Source organism: Lissotriton helveticus, chromosome 7 (genome assembly GCF_964261635.1).
Source record: "Lissotriton helveticus chromosome 7, aLisHel1.1, whole genome shotgun sequence".
NCBI lineage: Eukaryota > Metazoa > Chordata > Amphibia > Caudata > Salamandridae > Lissotriton > Lissotriton helveticus.
Genome location: NC_136068.1, coordinates 1689824121 through 1689841672, shown reverse-complemented (window position 1 = coordinate 1689841672; position 17552 = coordinate 1689824121). Strand labels below are relative to the sequence as shown.

The following is a 17552-nucleotide window of genomic DNA, read 5'->3' as shown; positions in this document are numbered from 1 at the left end:
GCGGCAGGGAGAGACTGCCAGGCGGGAGCATACAGCGAGCAGCTCGGATCCGGGCTGAGCCCGGCCGGGAGAGGAAGAGCCCATTAACCGGCACCACAGGGGTTAATTAGCAGCCAAGCCCACCCGAGAGAAGGCAGGGCAGGAGGGAGAAGGCACGGGAAGTAAATAGTTACCGTGCAACACTGGAAGTAAAGGGGCCAATAGGTCGTCATGAGGAGGGACTAACAAGCCTAAAACCAATTGGAAGGCAGCATTTAGGGCCTAAGCCAATGAAAAATGTGGGCGGAGAGTGGGCGGAGCTTCCATGAAGCTTCCACACTATACTGAACACTGCATGCCTCTCAAAGCGAGCAGCACATGCGCTGCAACGCTAGGCTAGATCTAAAAAAGTCCCTAGTGCAAATGTGTTTTTCAGGAAGTATTCCAGGACAGCCCTGCTTCTCGTCTAGTGGCCCAGTGGGCCCTCATCAGCACCACATCCTTCTCCAATTCCTAATAGACAGGAGCTGAGTGGCTTCTTCCTACAGAGGATATTACCATCATTCAACAAACCACTTTCTGAAACTTGTACGTCAGAGGCTTTACATTCTAAGTAACAAACCAACAGAGGTGGGCAGCTCTCTGACAGCTTAGTCATTACCGGCTCTACAAGATTTGTCCCCTCAGTGCATTCTTGCATTTAACTGGTTTCAGTTGAAAGGTATAATTGACCTTTGACTTTTGGATTTTTAAATACAATCGCATTAGCTTCCCTAACAGCAGCGCCTTATCAGAAAGGCTAATAGAAAAGGTAGAATATTTCACACCCTGGCATCTGTCTTTTGTCTCTGTGCTCGCAAAGTTGCATAGTAAGTTGGCCAAAGCCATTTGCACATGGAAGTTTGGGGCATATGTGCAAATGAATTTAATTCTGTTTGTTTAATTACATGGGATTATACCTGCTGACGTGAGTGGAGTTGAGTGTCGCAAGGCGGGATATGTATGCACTTCCCAGCCAAGAGTTTGTTGGGCTTCTCAAAAGATTCTCACCATGGAAGAGTGTGGAGATATACTCTTGCCAAAGGATAAATAGTTAAGATATATCAAGCTCCAAGCTTAGATTTAACTGCACATACACAGCCCCTGTGGAACTAAAATACCCTCCAAACAGCCTTATATAGAGGATGTGAAGTCATGGGGTCAGTAATGTCACTCGGAATGCTGGTCCCATGGGAATTTGCAGTACTTTAGACTGGTGCAAAGCAATTCAGTCCTACATGATGGTATGTCCATGTGGTGAAGGTAACATGGAATGCAGAAGTCTTTCTGCGAGGTGGGAAGCATGTCAGTTTGACTTGTTCTGAGACGGTTGGGGTCACAGTCTTGAAAGCCAGAAAAAGGCATAAAAGTGAGTGTGTAGGAGATGGAGGTCCAATAGGAGAAGATGGCAGAGCAGAAGATGAAATTGGAGGGCCTGGTAGGGGAGTTACAGGGAGTTACAGGGGCAGAAGGAAAAGAGTTCAACTGAAGCAACATTTTGCTCCCATGATATCATATGAAAACCCTTCACCCAAGCCTGAAGCTTTACATCAAAAGTAAGAGTAAAAGGTATGGGGGAGGAAAATGGGAATGTTTGAATGAATTACACATGCGTTGAGTGAAGACATAAATATTCATTTGGTTTCCAAAGAACTCAAATATTGCTTTAACATTTCATAAGGACACAAAAAATTGCAAAGGGGCACAATGCTTTAAAAATCCCTTTTAGATCACATACCAGAACCGACATGTTAGTAAGCAGTGTTGAAAGCAGCCTGGGAATCCTGTTGGTTTCTTCTCAGTGGTTCTGTAGAGCGAAGGTTGTAGACGCCCTTGCAGCCTGTCTCATGGCTGGGACCTGTCTCAATGTGGTCTTCTTTTCCTCTTTGATCCTAAAAACCCACTGAGGTGAACATGCCCATGCTACGGTGACTACAATGACTGATTACATTCATTAATCCACACTCAAGGAAGAAGGGATGTTCTCTCCTCCCAACCCGAATTCATTACATTATTGGACGTCGACCTCCCCTAACATCGAGGAGTGAACAACACACCATGTAGTTGAGACTGAAAGCTGAAACTATGGTGGGCTTCCACCTAACCATGCTACCTTGGATTCCACCAAACACTTCCCTGTACATCTAAATTCTGTGTACTGGACAACATTTGCTGAGGTTGACACACCAATGGCTTCACTCATGGTCAGTTCTGAGAAGCTCACTCACCTTGTAATAACGGCCCTGGTGCTCACAGCCGCAGTCCGTTGCTGGGACACAGTCATCCCCGCTTCTGCGATAGCCTTCGTTGCAGAAACAACCCTCCGAGCAGGCAGAGGTGCAGTGAGCCCCCAGGATGGATGTCGCACATGAGGCTTGGCACTGGTTACCACAGAGATCATAGTGGCTGTGATCTGGGCAAGCAAGTGCTGCAAGACACAACAAAGGTAGGTGAGCTGACCTCATTGAGGGTACCGCAATATCTTCATTCATCTGTTGCATGAGGGGTCAAGGCAATGAAAATAAGCGGAGAACAGTCATTACCGCGAAATGAAATTACAATGCATTTTTTTTATATCGGAATTACTTTTACCACGCAAGTCTTTATAACTCACATGTGCTTGTATTGGTGAGTATCTGGAAAGTAGTTTATAATTTTCTAAGGTTTATTAAAAAAGGGGGTTTGGAGGGTCTCCTCCTAAAAAGTAAACCTGAAATGGACATAAAAGTAATTAAACAAATTATATATATATATATATATAGATATATATATATATATATATATATATCTATATTTATATATATATTCTTGCAATTTCAAAAAGATACGCTGAACTCTTCTTGGATTCTGTAACTTGATTTATTGGACCTTTTTCTTCTCCACCAACGCGTTTCGAACAATAACAGTTCTTGATCACAGTAGTTAGACAAGTCCTTTGTCAGTTTCACCTATTTATACCTGGTAACCACAGTTGCCCATTATGAGGCATTGTGGAACCGGTAGTTTTTTTTAAACATTTTGCATATTAATATGCTACCATTCCCTCTTTGAATTGAATTATATCACTGACACTCAGTCGCAATTTGAGCAAGCACTCGCTGAACCGAGAGGTAGGAGATCGTGCCCTTAGGATTAGTGCTGATACTCATGTGAACCTCTATTCACATTCTCTGGCTCAAAATATGGTTTCAAGCCACTCAGGCATTAATAAATTTGTCCCAGATGATACAGGTGAAAAACGCTGATGTCTCAAAGCAATTCAAAGAGGGAATGTTTTTAGTCACGTTTTAAAAAGCTAACAAACCCATCAAGAGAAAACTGTGCATATGATTAAGCCTCGTGGGAGGTGAAACGCGTCATGCTGCTTCTGTCTCCAATAAAAATCTGAAATCATGCTACAGCAAGCTGGAGTGGCCTGTTTCATGTTGTGAGAGTAGCATGTGTTTTGTGGATATATATATATCATGTTGTGACTTATGGAATAAATTGCACTTTATAAACTACCTTTGCTGTGGTCCGTTCCTGATGGTGTGGCAGCGTGGAGAATTGCGTGTGCTTCACAGAAGGATTTAGTTTCAATAGAGATATATATATATATATATATATATCAATGCTCGAAGGTGTCCACCTTTGAGTAGCACGCGAACAGCAGCTAGGTTTATGTATAGGTGAGGACGGGGATCCACTCGTAGACGCCGCTCCGTACGGGATCTGCCCAACGCGTTTCGAAGCTCCATATGCTTCTCTTCAGGGGCTTTAACGGAAGCGGTGTGCGCAACCGCCGACCCACTTCCCCATTTTATATATAACACACCCACCGATGGGAGGCTCAAATGAGACTGTGCATTCTGGGAAGTGTGGTCCAGGAAGCACACAATCAAGTCCTGTATGGACTCCACAAGTGGGCCCGTCCTCGATTCCAAGTACGACTGCTGCTTCACTTTCGTGACCCTCAGGGTACTGGGGTGGTGCATACTCCGCGGCTGGACGGCCGCGTATAAATCAATGCTCGAAGGTGTCCACCTTTGAGTAGCACGCGAACAGCAGCTAGGTTTATGTATAGGTTAGGACGGGGATCCACTCGTAGACGCCGCTCCGTACGGGATCTGCCCGACGCGTTTCGAAGCTCCATATGCTTCTCTTCAGGGGCTTTAACGGAAGCGGTGTGCGCAACCGCCGACCTACTTCCCCATTTTATATATAACACACCCACCGATGGGAGGCTCAAATGAGACTGTGCATTCTGGGAAGTGTGGTCCAGGAAGCACACAATCAAGTCCTGTATGGACTCCACAAGTGGGCCCGTCCTCGATTCCAAGTACGACTGCTGCTTCACTTTCGTGACCCCCAGGGTACCGGGGTGGTGCATACTCCGCGGCTGGACGGCCGCGTATAAATCAATGCTCGAAGGTGTCCACCTTTGAGTAGCACGCGAACAGCAGCTAGGTTTATGTATAGGTGAGGACGGGGATCCACTCGTAGATGCCGCTCCGTACGGGATCTGCCCGACGCGTTTCGAAGCTCCATATGCTTCTCTTCAGGGGCTTTAACGGAAGCGGTGTGCGCAACCACCGACCCACTTCCCCATTTTATATATAACACACCCACCGATGGGAGGCTCAAATGAGACTGCGCATTCTGGGAAGTGTGGTCCAGGAAGCACACAATCAAGTCCTGTATGGACTCCACAAGTGGGCCCGTCCTCGATTCCAAGTACGACTGCTGCTTCACTTTCGTGACCCCCAGGGTACCGGGGTGGTGCATACTCCGCGGCTGGACGGACGCGTATAAATCAATGCTCGAAGGTGTCCATCTTTGAGTAGCTCGCGAACAGCAGCTAGGTTTATTTATAGGTGAGGACGGGGATCCACTCGTAGACGCTGCTCCGTACGGGATCTGCCCGACGCGTTTCGAAGCTCCATATGCTTCTCTTCAGGGGCTTTTCTTTAATGAAGGTTTGGCAGCAAGCCCCTTCTTGAGGCACAAACATCCATAAAATCACTGCCAGACGCGTTACAGGAATCACCTTTCTTCAGTGGCATAGTCTTTAAACAGCGCTGCTGCTCATGCACTCTTGGTGGGCGTGGCTGCAAAGCCTCTTGGTGAATGTAGTGCGCAGATATTCAATCCAAGTGGACGCGCTGTTCAAATCAAAATTAAAACTCAATCTAGGATGAAAAGTCCTTCAGGGGGCCAGCCCTGCTTTGTAACCATCATTAGGAGCAGAAGCTTGCACCAGCCTGCCTCGGTTTCAGCTTCATTTCATTCCGTTTTTCGCTGCATCATTGTTGGTGCAGACACGGACCTGCTGCCAGCAGTGGGATTCACCTTACGACCGGGACACGGCCGTTTCACATCCATCACTGAGAGGATCCCATTAAGGTGAGGCCACACGAAGAGAAATGTTGCTCACTTTTCTTTAATGAAGGTTTGCCAGCAAGCCCCTTCTGGAGGCACAAACATCCATAAAATCACTGCCAGACGAGTTTCAGGAATCACCTTTCTTCAGTGGCATAGTCTTATTTTCTATAATGATGCATGGCGCAGGGGCAGCTCACTGCAGCGTTATTTCAGGCACTACAAATACCATCAGGCTGTGTGAGAGCCGACGCCCACTGGGGCAGGTGCCAAACATTATTTAAATTACTAGTGCTCCGTGCTGTGTTTGAATCAAGCCTCTGAAGAAATGCTCCGCCAGCATGAAACGCGTCAGGCTTTTGAATACTTGGACAGTAGCTTCCCTCCCCTGCGCTGTTACTTGCAAATGAAATGAAGACTCAACTTACCTGCTTGTGGCTCTTCTGAAGGGGGCAACTCTTATTGATGGATGTTTTACGGCCGGTCCCGGTCGTGGAATAGCCCTGCCATAGTGTTTGGACCGAGTTGCAGTCAACCGACTAGCAGCTCAAAGGGCAGGAAAGGTCGCCCTTTGCAAGTGGAAATTGGCAGCCCAGAGTTTGCGGGACACTTTCCAGACTCACTGGGGTTTTATTTTCTATACTGATGCATGGCGCAGGAGCAGCTCACTGCAGCGTTATTTCAGGCACTACAAATACCATCAGGCTGTGTGAGAGCCGACGCCCACTGGGGCAGGTGCCAAACGATATTTAAATTACTAGTGCTCCGTGCTGTGTTTGAATCAAGCCTCTGAAGAAATGCTTTGCCAGCATGAAACGCGTCAGGCTTTTGAATACTTGGACAGTAGCTTCCCTCCCCTGCGCTGTTACTTGCAAATAAAACGAAGACTCAACTTACCTGCTAGTGGCTCTTCTGAAGGGGGCAACTCTTATTGATGGATGTTTTACGTCCGGTCCCGGTCGTGGAAGAGCCCTGCCATAGTGTTTGGACCGAGTTGCAGTCAACCGACTAGCAGCTCAAAGGGCAGGAAGGGTCTCCCTTTGCAAGTGGAAATTGGCAGCCCAGAGTTTGCGGGACACTTTCCAGACCCACTGGGGTTTTATTTTCTATACTGATGCATGGCGCAGGGGCAGTTCACTGCAGCGTTATTTCAGGCACTACAAATACCATCAGGCTGTGTGAGAGCCGACGCCCACTGGGGCAGGTGCCAAACATTATTTAAATTACTAGTGCTCCGTGCTGTGTTTGAATCAAGCCTCTGAAGAAATGCTCTGCCAGCATGAAACGCGTCAGGCTTTTGAATACTTGGACAGTAGCTTCCCTCCCCTGCGCTGTTACTTGCAAATGAAATGAAGACTCAACTTACCTGCTTGTGGCTCTTCTGAAGGGGGCAACTCTTATTGATGGATGTTTTACGGCCGGTCCCGGTCGTGGAATAGCCCTGCCATAGTGTTTGGACCGAGTTGCAGTCAACCGACTAGCAGCTCAAAGGGCAGGAAAGGTCGCCCTTTGCAAGTGGAAATTGGCAGCCCAGAGTTTGCGGGACACTTTCCAGACTCACTGGGGTTTTATTTTCTATACTGATGCATGGCGCAGGAGCAGCTCACTGCAGCGTTATTTCAGGCACTACAAATACCATCAGGCTGTGTGAGAGCCGACGCCCACTGGGGCAGGTGCCAAACAATATTTAAATTACTAGTGCTCCGTGCTGTGTTTGAATCAAGCCTCTGAAGAAATGCTTTGCCAGCATGAAACGCGTCAGGCTTTTGAATACTTGGACAGTAGCTTCCCTCCCCTGCGCTGTTACTTGCAAATAAAACGAAGACTCAACTTACCTGCGTGTGGCTCTTCTGAAGGGGGCAACTCTTATTGATGGATGTTTTACGGCCGGTCCCGGTCGTGGAAGAGCCCTGCCATAGTGTTTGGAACGAGTTGCAGTCAACCGACTAGCAGCTCAAAGAGCAGGAAAGGTCGCCCTTTGCAAGTGGAAATTGGCAGGCCAGAGTTTGCTGGACACTTTCCAGACCCACTGGGGTTTTATTTTCTATACTGATGCATTGCGCAGGAGCAGCTCACTGCAGCGTTATTTCAGGCACTACAAATACCATCAGGCTGTGTGAGAGCTGACGCCCACTGGGGCAGGTGCCAAACATTATTTAAATTACTAGTGCTCCGTGCTGTGTTTGAATCAAGCCTCTGAAGAAATGCTTTGCCAGCATGAAACGCGTCAGGTTTTGAATACTTGGACAGTAGCTTCCCTCCCCTGCGCTGTTACTTGCAAATAAAACGAAGACTCAACTTACCTGCTTGTGGCTCTTCTGAAGGGGGCAACTCTTATTGATGGATATATATATATATATATATATATATATATATATATTTCATTCACAAAATTTTTGTACAGTAGGTAGCAACGTTAGAACTGTTACTGGATTTTTCTACGACAGTAAACAAGGTGGAAGTGTGCGTGGTAAAGGTATTTCAGATGTAAGCAAATGTAAATGCTTGTGAGGGGTATGCATTTTTAAAATGTACATTGGATAAACATGTGTGGTAAAGGAACACATGGTAATGACCTGAGCTTGGGGAGGGTGATTCTCCATGACCTGGGCTGAGGAGCTGATCAAAATACTGCAACTCAAAAGCTATGGGCGTTCATGGCTAAAGACATGAAAATAGGAATTGGGAGGCAAGGTTTTTAAAAGGATCAGTTGTTTTAAATCCACGAGAATGACATTGATAAGAGCAACCACAGGAGAAGAAGGCCAGACACAAAACCACACTAATTGAAGTACATTTTCTGCCAGCTTCATGGCAACTTTATACATGAATGAATAACAAAGAGAGAGTGAGGATAGTGAAGGCTTTCTCCACTTCCCTATCAAATTCAGCAAACATGTGTGGTGTGCTTGCTATGCCCAAAAAATGTAGGATGTTGACTATCAAAGAATACTGTATAATGTCTCTCTTGCTTCACTCATTCCAGATACATACAAAGATTGGTAACAAAGAAAATAACTTACAAACAAACTTGCACGTACCACTTGTCAGAATCTGCATGTATACACCAAGTAAGAGTAGCACATGGTAATAAGGATAATCTGGTCCTGAAGAAAGCCATTTGACCCTGTGAGCATTTAGTTGGAATGGCTGAAACAGTAGACCTGAGATGTTGGAGATCATAATAATCTCTTTGCATATCTACCTCTGTTTTTATTCTAACCTTAGTCTCCCATTATTAAATATTGCCTTTAATTGTGAGAGCCCTTATGATAATTTTATATTCTTGATCGGTGTGAAACCAAACATAACCTGCTCCCCTGTAGATGCATTGGGCCTCTTGAGTGTGATGCAGCAGGGGAGAAACATAAATTGCCTTTAATTGTGGGAGCTCTTAAGATAATTTTATATTCTTGATCTCTGTGAAACCAAACATAACCTGCTCCCCTGTAGATGCACTAGGCCCCTTGAGTGTGATGGAGCATGGGAGAAACAATAATCTTGGAAAGTTAATCTCTCATAACCATAATAGTACTAACATGTACTAACATGTAAAGTAAATCAACAAACACTTAAGAATCGACACTACATGGGGAAAACTAATTGCTATTTGTAAGAATAATATACTAATGAAAACAAACGAGTCATACTAACATCGAACTGTGATAATATATATTTAACTAAATAGGTGTGTGTATTTGTGCATATGTTAAAAGTCCTTTAATGGCAAAAGAGAATGCAGATGGTGAGTAAAATGACGCTTATTTGTACGCTTTTGCCAGGTAACATTTAACGGGGGAAATTAGAATAGTGGGAGGTATACAGAAGGGCTAAAATTCTAAACATAATTTCTGTTATGTTTATTTTTGCATTAGTTACTATTGAGGCCTGCGCGGCCTAGTCTGAAAGATGGCTGATTTACTGAATCAATGGCAAAACTCCGGAAAATATAGCCCCCACGCATGGATTGTGCGCGAGAACTGTGAGTGGGCAGCATATGCTCGGAGTGAGAGATGTCAAGGTCAGCTTGACCAATGAGCAGGAAATATGCCAAAGGATGCTTGCATCTAAAAGCCTGGGAAAGGAAATTCAATAAATACAATGATGAAAGAATGATACAAGGAATGAATGACAAGCACAAATTTGAGGCGATGTTGTGAGAAAGCATTGGAGATTTTAAACTGGTTTAAACAAAGAGTACACCAGGTAATCATCACCACCCCTCTAATGGACCAATTTGAAATGACTGTGGACCATAAGAGTTTCAATTTTGAGTTAGATAGTTAGAGAAAAAGGGTATAAAAGAGTTTGCGCAAAAGAGAGAAAAAGTTGGCTCCATTGATTTTATTTTGCACCACGACATGCTGTCGGTTTGAACAATTTTAAGGTGCTAGAGACTTTGAAATATTTTTGGACTTTAACTTTGATGGGAGCAGAAAAGATGATTGATTGCCGAGATTTTATATCAGAAGGAAGGGATTGAGGAGAATAGAGAGACAGACAGCTTGGGAACCTGTTTAATGCGACCCAGTCATTCGCCTGTGACTGATGGGTAATATGCTATCTAAATTACATTTTTCTTTAATCTTTACTAAATAAATGCCTAAAGTTTTGCTTGTCTAGAGAATATGCTAAATTCATTTCCTAAAAGAAATAGATAAAATATTGAAAGTTTAAACTCGATGTTTTGTTTTTATTAATGTAATAAAGTTATGACAGAATTAAATGTTAACAGTTATGAGGAATACTGTGATTCAGCTAGTCTTAATCGCCATGAACTGACTTCTACTAGTTGGTCCATCAACAGAATAGCGGAGTACCTTGATGTATTGTTTTCCTCTTAACAGGTTAGATGATAATATTGAAGTGTATATAATGTATAAAATATAGATCTTAGGTACCCCGCTAGCCAGCAGCTCACCTTCTTTTCACTTATTCAAGAGCGGTGCAGTGTGTGAATGTGTGACTCAGGGTGTTATGGACCCCACCGATGAGAAAAAATAAAGTTGCTCCTGGGTTGAGTGAGATGAATATTGAGGGTTGTTGGCGAGCTTAGCTGGATCAAATTTCCTGGTAGCAGACGTCTGGTTACTATAGGTCAGTTTGGAGATTATTGATGTTTTATTTTTAACACTATGGGATTCATTAGGATGGCGGGCGGACTTTGCCCGCCCGCCACCCTCGCGGAAAACGGGACCGTCCGCGAGCTGAGCGGCGGTCCCGCACTTCATATTAGGATGCGCCCGCCACAGTGGCGGGCGCATCATGCATTTTTAACATTGTAGCGGGCTGTGCTCTCAGCACCGCCCGCCACATTGCTAAAAATGCATGTATGCCTTTGCATACACAAAGCGGCAGGCACCGCGCGGTGCCTGCCGCATTGTACATGCAAATGCAGGGGGGTACCACAGGTACCCCCCATGTGCACCCCCCACACCCCTCTTCACCATTGTAAATGTAAATGTAGATGTAGATTGTGCTTATATAGCGCACGGCTACCCGCAGTGGGTGTCCCGGCGCTTGCTTAGGGAACCCGTCCTGATATTCCCCTGTGAGATAGCAGGGTATCCACAAGGTGAAAGTCAGGCATCCCGCCGCGAGGGGCCGTTGTGGAGATTAAGCAAGCTATTGCCCAGAGTCGCAGAGTGTGAACCCGTGAGTCGAGGAGGCACCGGGGCGAGAATTATCAAGTCCGTGGAATTTTTAGTCCAAGACCCACCGAGGCGGGGAATTGAACCCTGGTCCAGGACCGATCTCAGCTTCCGGGTCTGCCGCCTCTAACCCCTGAGCCACACTTCTCCATTGGGGCCCGCAGGGGGCCTGTAGCGATCGCTACCATCGCAAAGGCCAAAAGCAAGAGATTCCGTAGCGCAACTACTATGCGGATGAACTACAAGTCCCAGAAGGCCATCCGGCGCTGGGGGCTGACGCAATGGGAAGACCTTACATAAGCCCCACCCCCGGACAGAACGGTGCTTGTCAATTGTGTTCCGACCTGTTTCTTAGCGGATGAGCCAACACGCTGCGGGGTATTTGTCCAGTTCTTCAAGTCGCCGAGCAAGAGCCTGCGTGGTCAGTGTGTCCGGAGCTTCCCGTCGCCGAGCAAGAGCCTGCGTGGTCAGAGTGTCCGGAGCTTCACGTCGCCGAGCAAGAGCCTGCGTGGTCAGTGTGTCCCCGGAAGAATTCTGTTTCCAGTCGTGCAAGTATTGCTGAGGAGTGCGGGCTCGCCTCCTTTTTTGTTGTACTTGTTTTCTTGCCGTTTTCAGCGGACTGCCGCCATTTCTTGTTTACGTTATGGGGAGCGCTGGGTTCTTTGTCAGTGGTTGCTGACTTATTTTCGTACTTGACCTCCACAGTTCCACAAGAGTTATTGCGGTTCGTGGAGAGGCCGTAAAGGAGCGCGCAGGTACTTTGTAATACTATAGAGGCGCATTCTGCCTACTGAGTGTTAGATCGAGGAGTGATGTTAACTTCTCAAGACTTTTGGTGATTCTTAGTTCGTGTGCCCTGCACATGTCCGGATTTCCTTCTGGGATACATGGGGTGTTGAAACTGGTGAGTCCGTGTTTGACGGACAGGGGGGTTTATGGTTCACGTAGTTACCTCTGCAGGTACTAATCTCTTACTCTCTGTCTCCTCCTCTCCCTGCAGTGTCCCAGTACCAGTAACCTCATGGTGTAGCGACCAGCCGTCACTAGAAGTACCTATCCCCTGATGTCCATCTACCTCCCGGCCCCTAACCGTACAGGCTCGAAACAGTGGGTATATTCCAGTGTTGGGGCTTGTGTAGTGCGGAGTCGGAAGGAATATCGTCTATCGTCTCTGCTGGCCCTCAGTGTGAGGTTAGTGGCGCTTGCGTGTTCTTGCGCTGCTCTCAATCCTGACAGATTGACAAGCCCAAGAATACAGCCCAGCCTAGACGATGGATACTGATGCTGTTCTCACCTCATTGTTGGAGAGCTTTTCAGGCCTTCAACAAGAGGTACAGAATTCTCGTGCAGAAAATCAGGCCTTGTATAAAGAGGTCTCCAACTTACGTAAAGACGTGGCAGACCTTGCTATGAGAGACCCGGTAGGGAAACCTCTGATTAGGCCTGCAACCCTGCAGCCACCTCCTTCCTTTAGACTAGGGGGTTCGTTGGCAGCCCCCTCCACCTCTACCGAGACCACTCCCACGGTGCATATAGTCCAAAACCAGGGGATACCCTTAGCCCCTCCCGAAAGGTTTTATGGGGATCCACGTAAATTCGAAACGTTTCTAAATCAATGCCGTCTGCATTTTCTATGCAAGCCTATGGTCTTTCAGGACGATGCTTCCAAAACTGCTTTTCTGATGTCCTATATGGGAGGGAATGCGTCCAGTTGGACAATTCCTTTATTAGAAAGGAATGATCCTGTTCTTCATGATTTTTCTGCTTTTTGCCTAGAACTCCGTAAATTGTTTGATCGAAAGTCCCACATGATGTCCCTAGATCATGAATTAATGACCTTGAGACAAGGGTCCCAGGATCTGTTGTCCTATATCACCACCTTTAACCGCCTTGTCGTGGAAACAGACTGGCCGGCTCAAAAAAGAATTTCCTTGTTTTACCAAGGCCTCAGGGGAGAACTGAAAGATGTGTTAGCACAGGTGGTACAATTGCCTACTACCTGTGAGGAATTAATAGATTTGACCGTCCAGTTAGATCACAGATTGATAGAAAGGAAAGGGGACAGGAAACCGGGAGATTACAGATACTCCTACCCCTTAGTCAAACCCCGACAGGGAGGTGAAGAAAAAAGTAAATCACCAGAAGGACTGGAACCCATGCAAATAGGGGGAATACGCGGCCCACTTACCAGGGAAGAAAGAGACAGGAGACGGAGGCTTAAACTCTGCCTATATTGTGGCAAAAGTGGGCACTTCATTAACGACTGCCGGGCCAGAAATACTGTTCCAGGAAAAACCTCCCTTCCACGAGGGCAGGTGGCTCTTAGTTCTGGTGAGCCGTCGGAAAACTAACAGTCTTGGATCAGATCGAGACCTCTGATTCGAGACCACCTCCGGACACGGTCTCCCCCTATGTCGCCAATACCCTACACCCTGCCGTTGCCCATATGAACTTGAACGTTTCGCTACAGGTTGAAGATCAGGACCCTGTACGACTAGACGCTTTGTTAGATTCAGGTGCAACTGGAAACTATATAGACCAGACCTATGCCTATAGCCTGGGTATCCCCTGTGAAAAGAAGAAAATCCCTGAAAATGTCAAAACAGTGGATGGTACAGATTTGACTTCAGGCCCTGTCACCTACCACACGCGAGCCCTGTTAATGAGAGTAGGGGAGAATCACTGTGAGTACATCCAGTTCGACTTGATCGATGCCCCACAGTTCCGTCTCATTCTGGGTATGCCTTGGTTGACTCTGCATGATCCTTTGGTGAGTTGGGCGTCACGTACAGTCAGTATGACGTCTGAGTATTGTAAAGAACACTGTCAAGAAGGAATGCACCAAGTATTCCCCCTAGTTCCTTCCCCTGCTACCTTCTTAGCAAGTGAATGTACCGTCGATTCCTTTTGCTGCGCCACCGCATTACCCGATGAATATAGATCTTTTCATGCATTGTTTGATAAACAAAAGGCTACCCGATTACCTCCACATCGCACCTACGACTGCCGGATTGACCTCATTCCGGGCGCGGACATACCTTGCAGTAGAGTATATGCTCTGACAGAAAAAGAAACACAATATCTCAAATCCTATATCGAGGACAATCTAGCGTCTGGGTTCATAAGACATTCCACCTCCCCTGCCTCTTCGCCTATGTTTTTCATACCGAAGAAGGATTGTGAGGAGTTGAGACCGTGTATTGACTATCGAGCCATTAACAAGGTGACCATCAAGAATCGCTATCCCCTGCCCCTGATTCCTGTGTTAATGGATCAATTGAAAGGTGCTCGATATTTTACAAAACTTGATCTCCGCGGGGCCTACCATCTGGTCCGCGTAAAGAAAGGGGATGAATGGAAGACTGCTTTTAGGACTAAATTTGGTCTCTATGAATATCGAGTTATGCCCTTTGGCCTCTGCAACGCCCCAGCTGCCTTCCAGTTCTTCATGGACGAAGTGTTGAGGGGTTGTTTGGAGACGTTTTGTGTGGTCTACATAGACGACATTTTAATCTATTCTGTGTCTCTTGCTGATCACATAAATCATGTGACGACGGTGTTAGAAAGGCTCCAACAACACTCCTTGTACGCCAAACTGGAGAAATGCCTGTTTCACGTCCAACAAGTTGCCTTCTTGGGTTATGTTATTGATGCTCAAGGGTTCAGAATGGACATGAGTAAGGTGAAGGCCATCATTACGTGGAAAACGCCCAGGAACATTAAATCAGTGCAAAGCTTTCTCGGTTTTGCCAATTACTATCGGCGCTTCATTCAGGATTTCTCCAAGGTCATTCATCCCATCACTACCCTGTTGAGAAAAAATGCCCCTTTCAAATGGGGTGAGGCCGCCGAAACCTCTTTTCAACTCCTAAAAGAGAGGTTTACACGAGCACCCATCCTTCGACATCCGGACCCTAAGATGCCATTTGTGTTGGAAACTGACGCATCTCAGTTCGCTCTGGGTGGGGTCCTGTCTCAACGCCATCCTACCACAGGACAGCTGCACCCTGTGGCGTATTATTCCAAGAAGCTCACCCCATGTGAAGTTAACTATACCGTAACAGACAAAGAGCTCTTAGCCATTAAAAGGGCCTGTGAAGAATGGAGGCACTACCTCCTAGGGGCCTTACATACGGTTGAAATCATCACCGACCATCGCAATCTTTTGTTCTTAAAGACGGCGAAGGCTTTGACCCCTCGACAACTGAGGTGGACCCTCTTTTTCTCTGACTTTGATTTTGTGATCAAATACAGACCGGGAACTCGCAACGGAAAAGCAGATGCCCTCTCAAGGTTGGGTGTGGAAGAAGCGGGAACCTCAACAGAACCCCCTTTTATCTTGAAGGGGCACGATGACCCAGACAATGCAATTGCATTGATCACATCGGAAGACTTCCTGGAAGATGTTAAAATTGCTCTCACGGACTTGGATATCCCTGCTTGGGTGCGGGAAGAGCCAGGTAATCGATGTGAAAAGAACCAGTTAGCATATCATTACCATGCCTTGTATGTACCCACGTCCGTGTTGCAACGCAAGGTCCTGGAATGGGCACATGACTCTGTTCTAGGGGGACATATGGGCATTTACAAAACAACTGCCAACGTGGAAAGATCCTTTTGGTGGCCAAGAGTGAGACCTGATACGAAGAAATATGTCCAGGACTGTGCAATCTGTGCCCAGGGGAAAGCCAGTCACATCAAACCACCGGGACTTTTGCGGCCTTTACCGATTCCATCCAAGCCGTGGCACACTCTGTCCATGGACTTTATCGTGGAAATGCCCCCATGCGAGAAGCAAACAGTTGTTCTAGTGGTTGTGGACCATCTTACGAAAATGGGACACTTTATATCATTGCCTAGTCTGCCTTCCTCCATCGAATTAGCCAAAGTCTTTCTACAACATATTGTCCGTCCACACGGATTGCCGAGTGTGTTGATTACGGATCGAGGGACACAGTTCACATCTCGCTTTTGGAAGGCTCTTTGTACCATACTACAAATAGATGCTCGCCTCTCATCAAGTTTCCATCCACAAACGGACGGCAAGACGGAACGTCTAAATCAGACGTTGGAACAATATCTGCGTTGTTTTTCGTTACAGAACGCCACCGATTGGACTGTACTTTTATGGTTGGCAGAGTTCGCCTATAATAACGCGGTGCATACCACCCTGGGTTGTTCTCCGTTCTTTTGCCTTTATGGATTCCACCCGAATATGCTTCCTTTTGAATGGCCGGCTGAGTCCATGGTCCCTGCCATTCATGAACATCATGCTCATCTTCGGGCTATTCTGATTGAGGCTCGGAAAAATTTGGAAGACGCCCAGGCAGCTCAGAAGTTGTTCGCGGATAAAAGGCGTACCCCAGAACCCGAGTATAAGGTTGGGGATAAGGTGTGGCTTTCTACACGTAACCTGCATATCAAGGGTCTTACTAAGTTGAAGCCCAAATATGTTGGTCCCTATGGCATTTGCGAGGTTGTAAATTCCGTGGCTATGAAGCTCTCGTTGCCGGTGTCGTGGGCAATCCATCCTGTCTTTCATGTGTCGCTCCTGCGTCCTTGTCTTCCGAGCGTGAGGGTGCCTGTTCGTCCTCAGCCGGTGGAGATAGAAGGCCACGAGGAATTTGAGGTGCACTCTATTCTGGACTCTCGCTTGGTCCGTGGCCGGATCCAATACCTGGTGGACTGGAAAGGGTTTGGCCCTGAAGACAGGACCTGGGAGCCTATGGACCATCTCCATTGCCCCGAGTTGGTGGAACAATTCCATGCACGGTTTCCCGGGAAGCCGGGTCGTCCGCCGGGACGGCGGTCCACGAGAGGGGGTTCTGTAGCGATCGCTACCATCGCAAAGGCCAAAAGCAAGAGATTCCGTAGCGCAACTACTATGCGGATGAACTACAAGTCCCAGAAGGCCATCCGGCGCTGGGGGCTGACGCAATGGGAAGACCTTACATAAGCCCCACCCCCGGACAGAACGGTGCTTGTCAATTGTGTTCCGACCTGTTTCTTAGCGGATGAGCCAACACGCTGCGGGGTATTTGTCCAGTTCTTCAAGTCGCCGAGCAAGAGCCTGCGTGGTCAGTGTGTCCGGAGCTTCCCGTCGCCGAGCAAGAGCCTGCGTGGTCAGAGTGTCCGGAGCTTCACGTCGCCGAGCAAGAGCCTGCGTGGTCAGTGTGTCCCCGGAAGAATTCTGTTTCCAGTCGTGCAAGTATTGCTGAGGAGTGCGGGCTCGCCTCCTTTTTTGTTGTACTTGTTTTCTTGCCGTTTTCAGCGGACTGCCGCCATTTCTTGTTTACGTTATGGGGAGCGCTGGGTTCTTTGTCAGTGGTTGCTGACTTATTTTCGTACTTGACCTCCACAGTTCCACAAGAGTTATTGCGGTTCGTGGAGAGGCCGTAAAGGAGCGCGCAGGTACTTTGTAATACTATAGAGGCGCATTCTGCCTACTGAGTGTTAGATCGAGGAGTGATGTTAACTTCTCAAGACTTTTGGTGATTCTTAGTTCGTGTGCCCTGCACATGTCCG

General features: G+C 47.0%; 1 protein-coding gene across 1 annotated transcript in view; it reads right to left on the bottom strand.

Moving 5' to 3' along the window:
• The window catches only part of LOC144769637 (alpha-tectorin-like), a 355087-nt gene that overhangs the window by 227713 nt on the left and 109822 nt on the right, over positions 1-17552 (bottom strand). The window contains exon 7 of the mRNA XM_078653811.1: positions 2247-2446. Coding sequence (XP_078509937.1) covers positions 2247-2446 — 200 coding nt within the window. The remainder of the gene's footprint in view (positions 1-2246; positions 2447-17552) is intronic.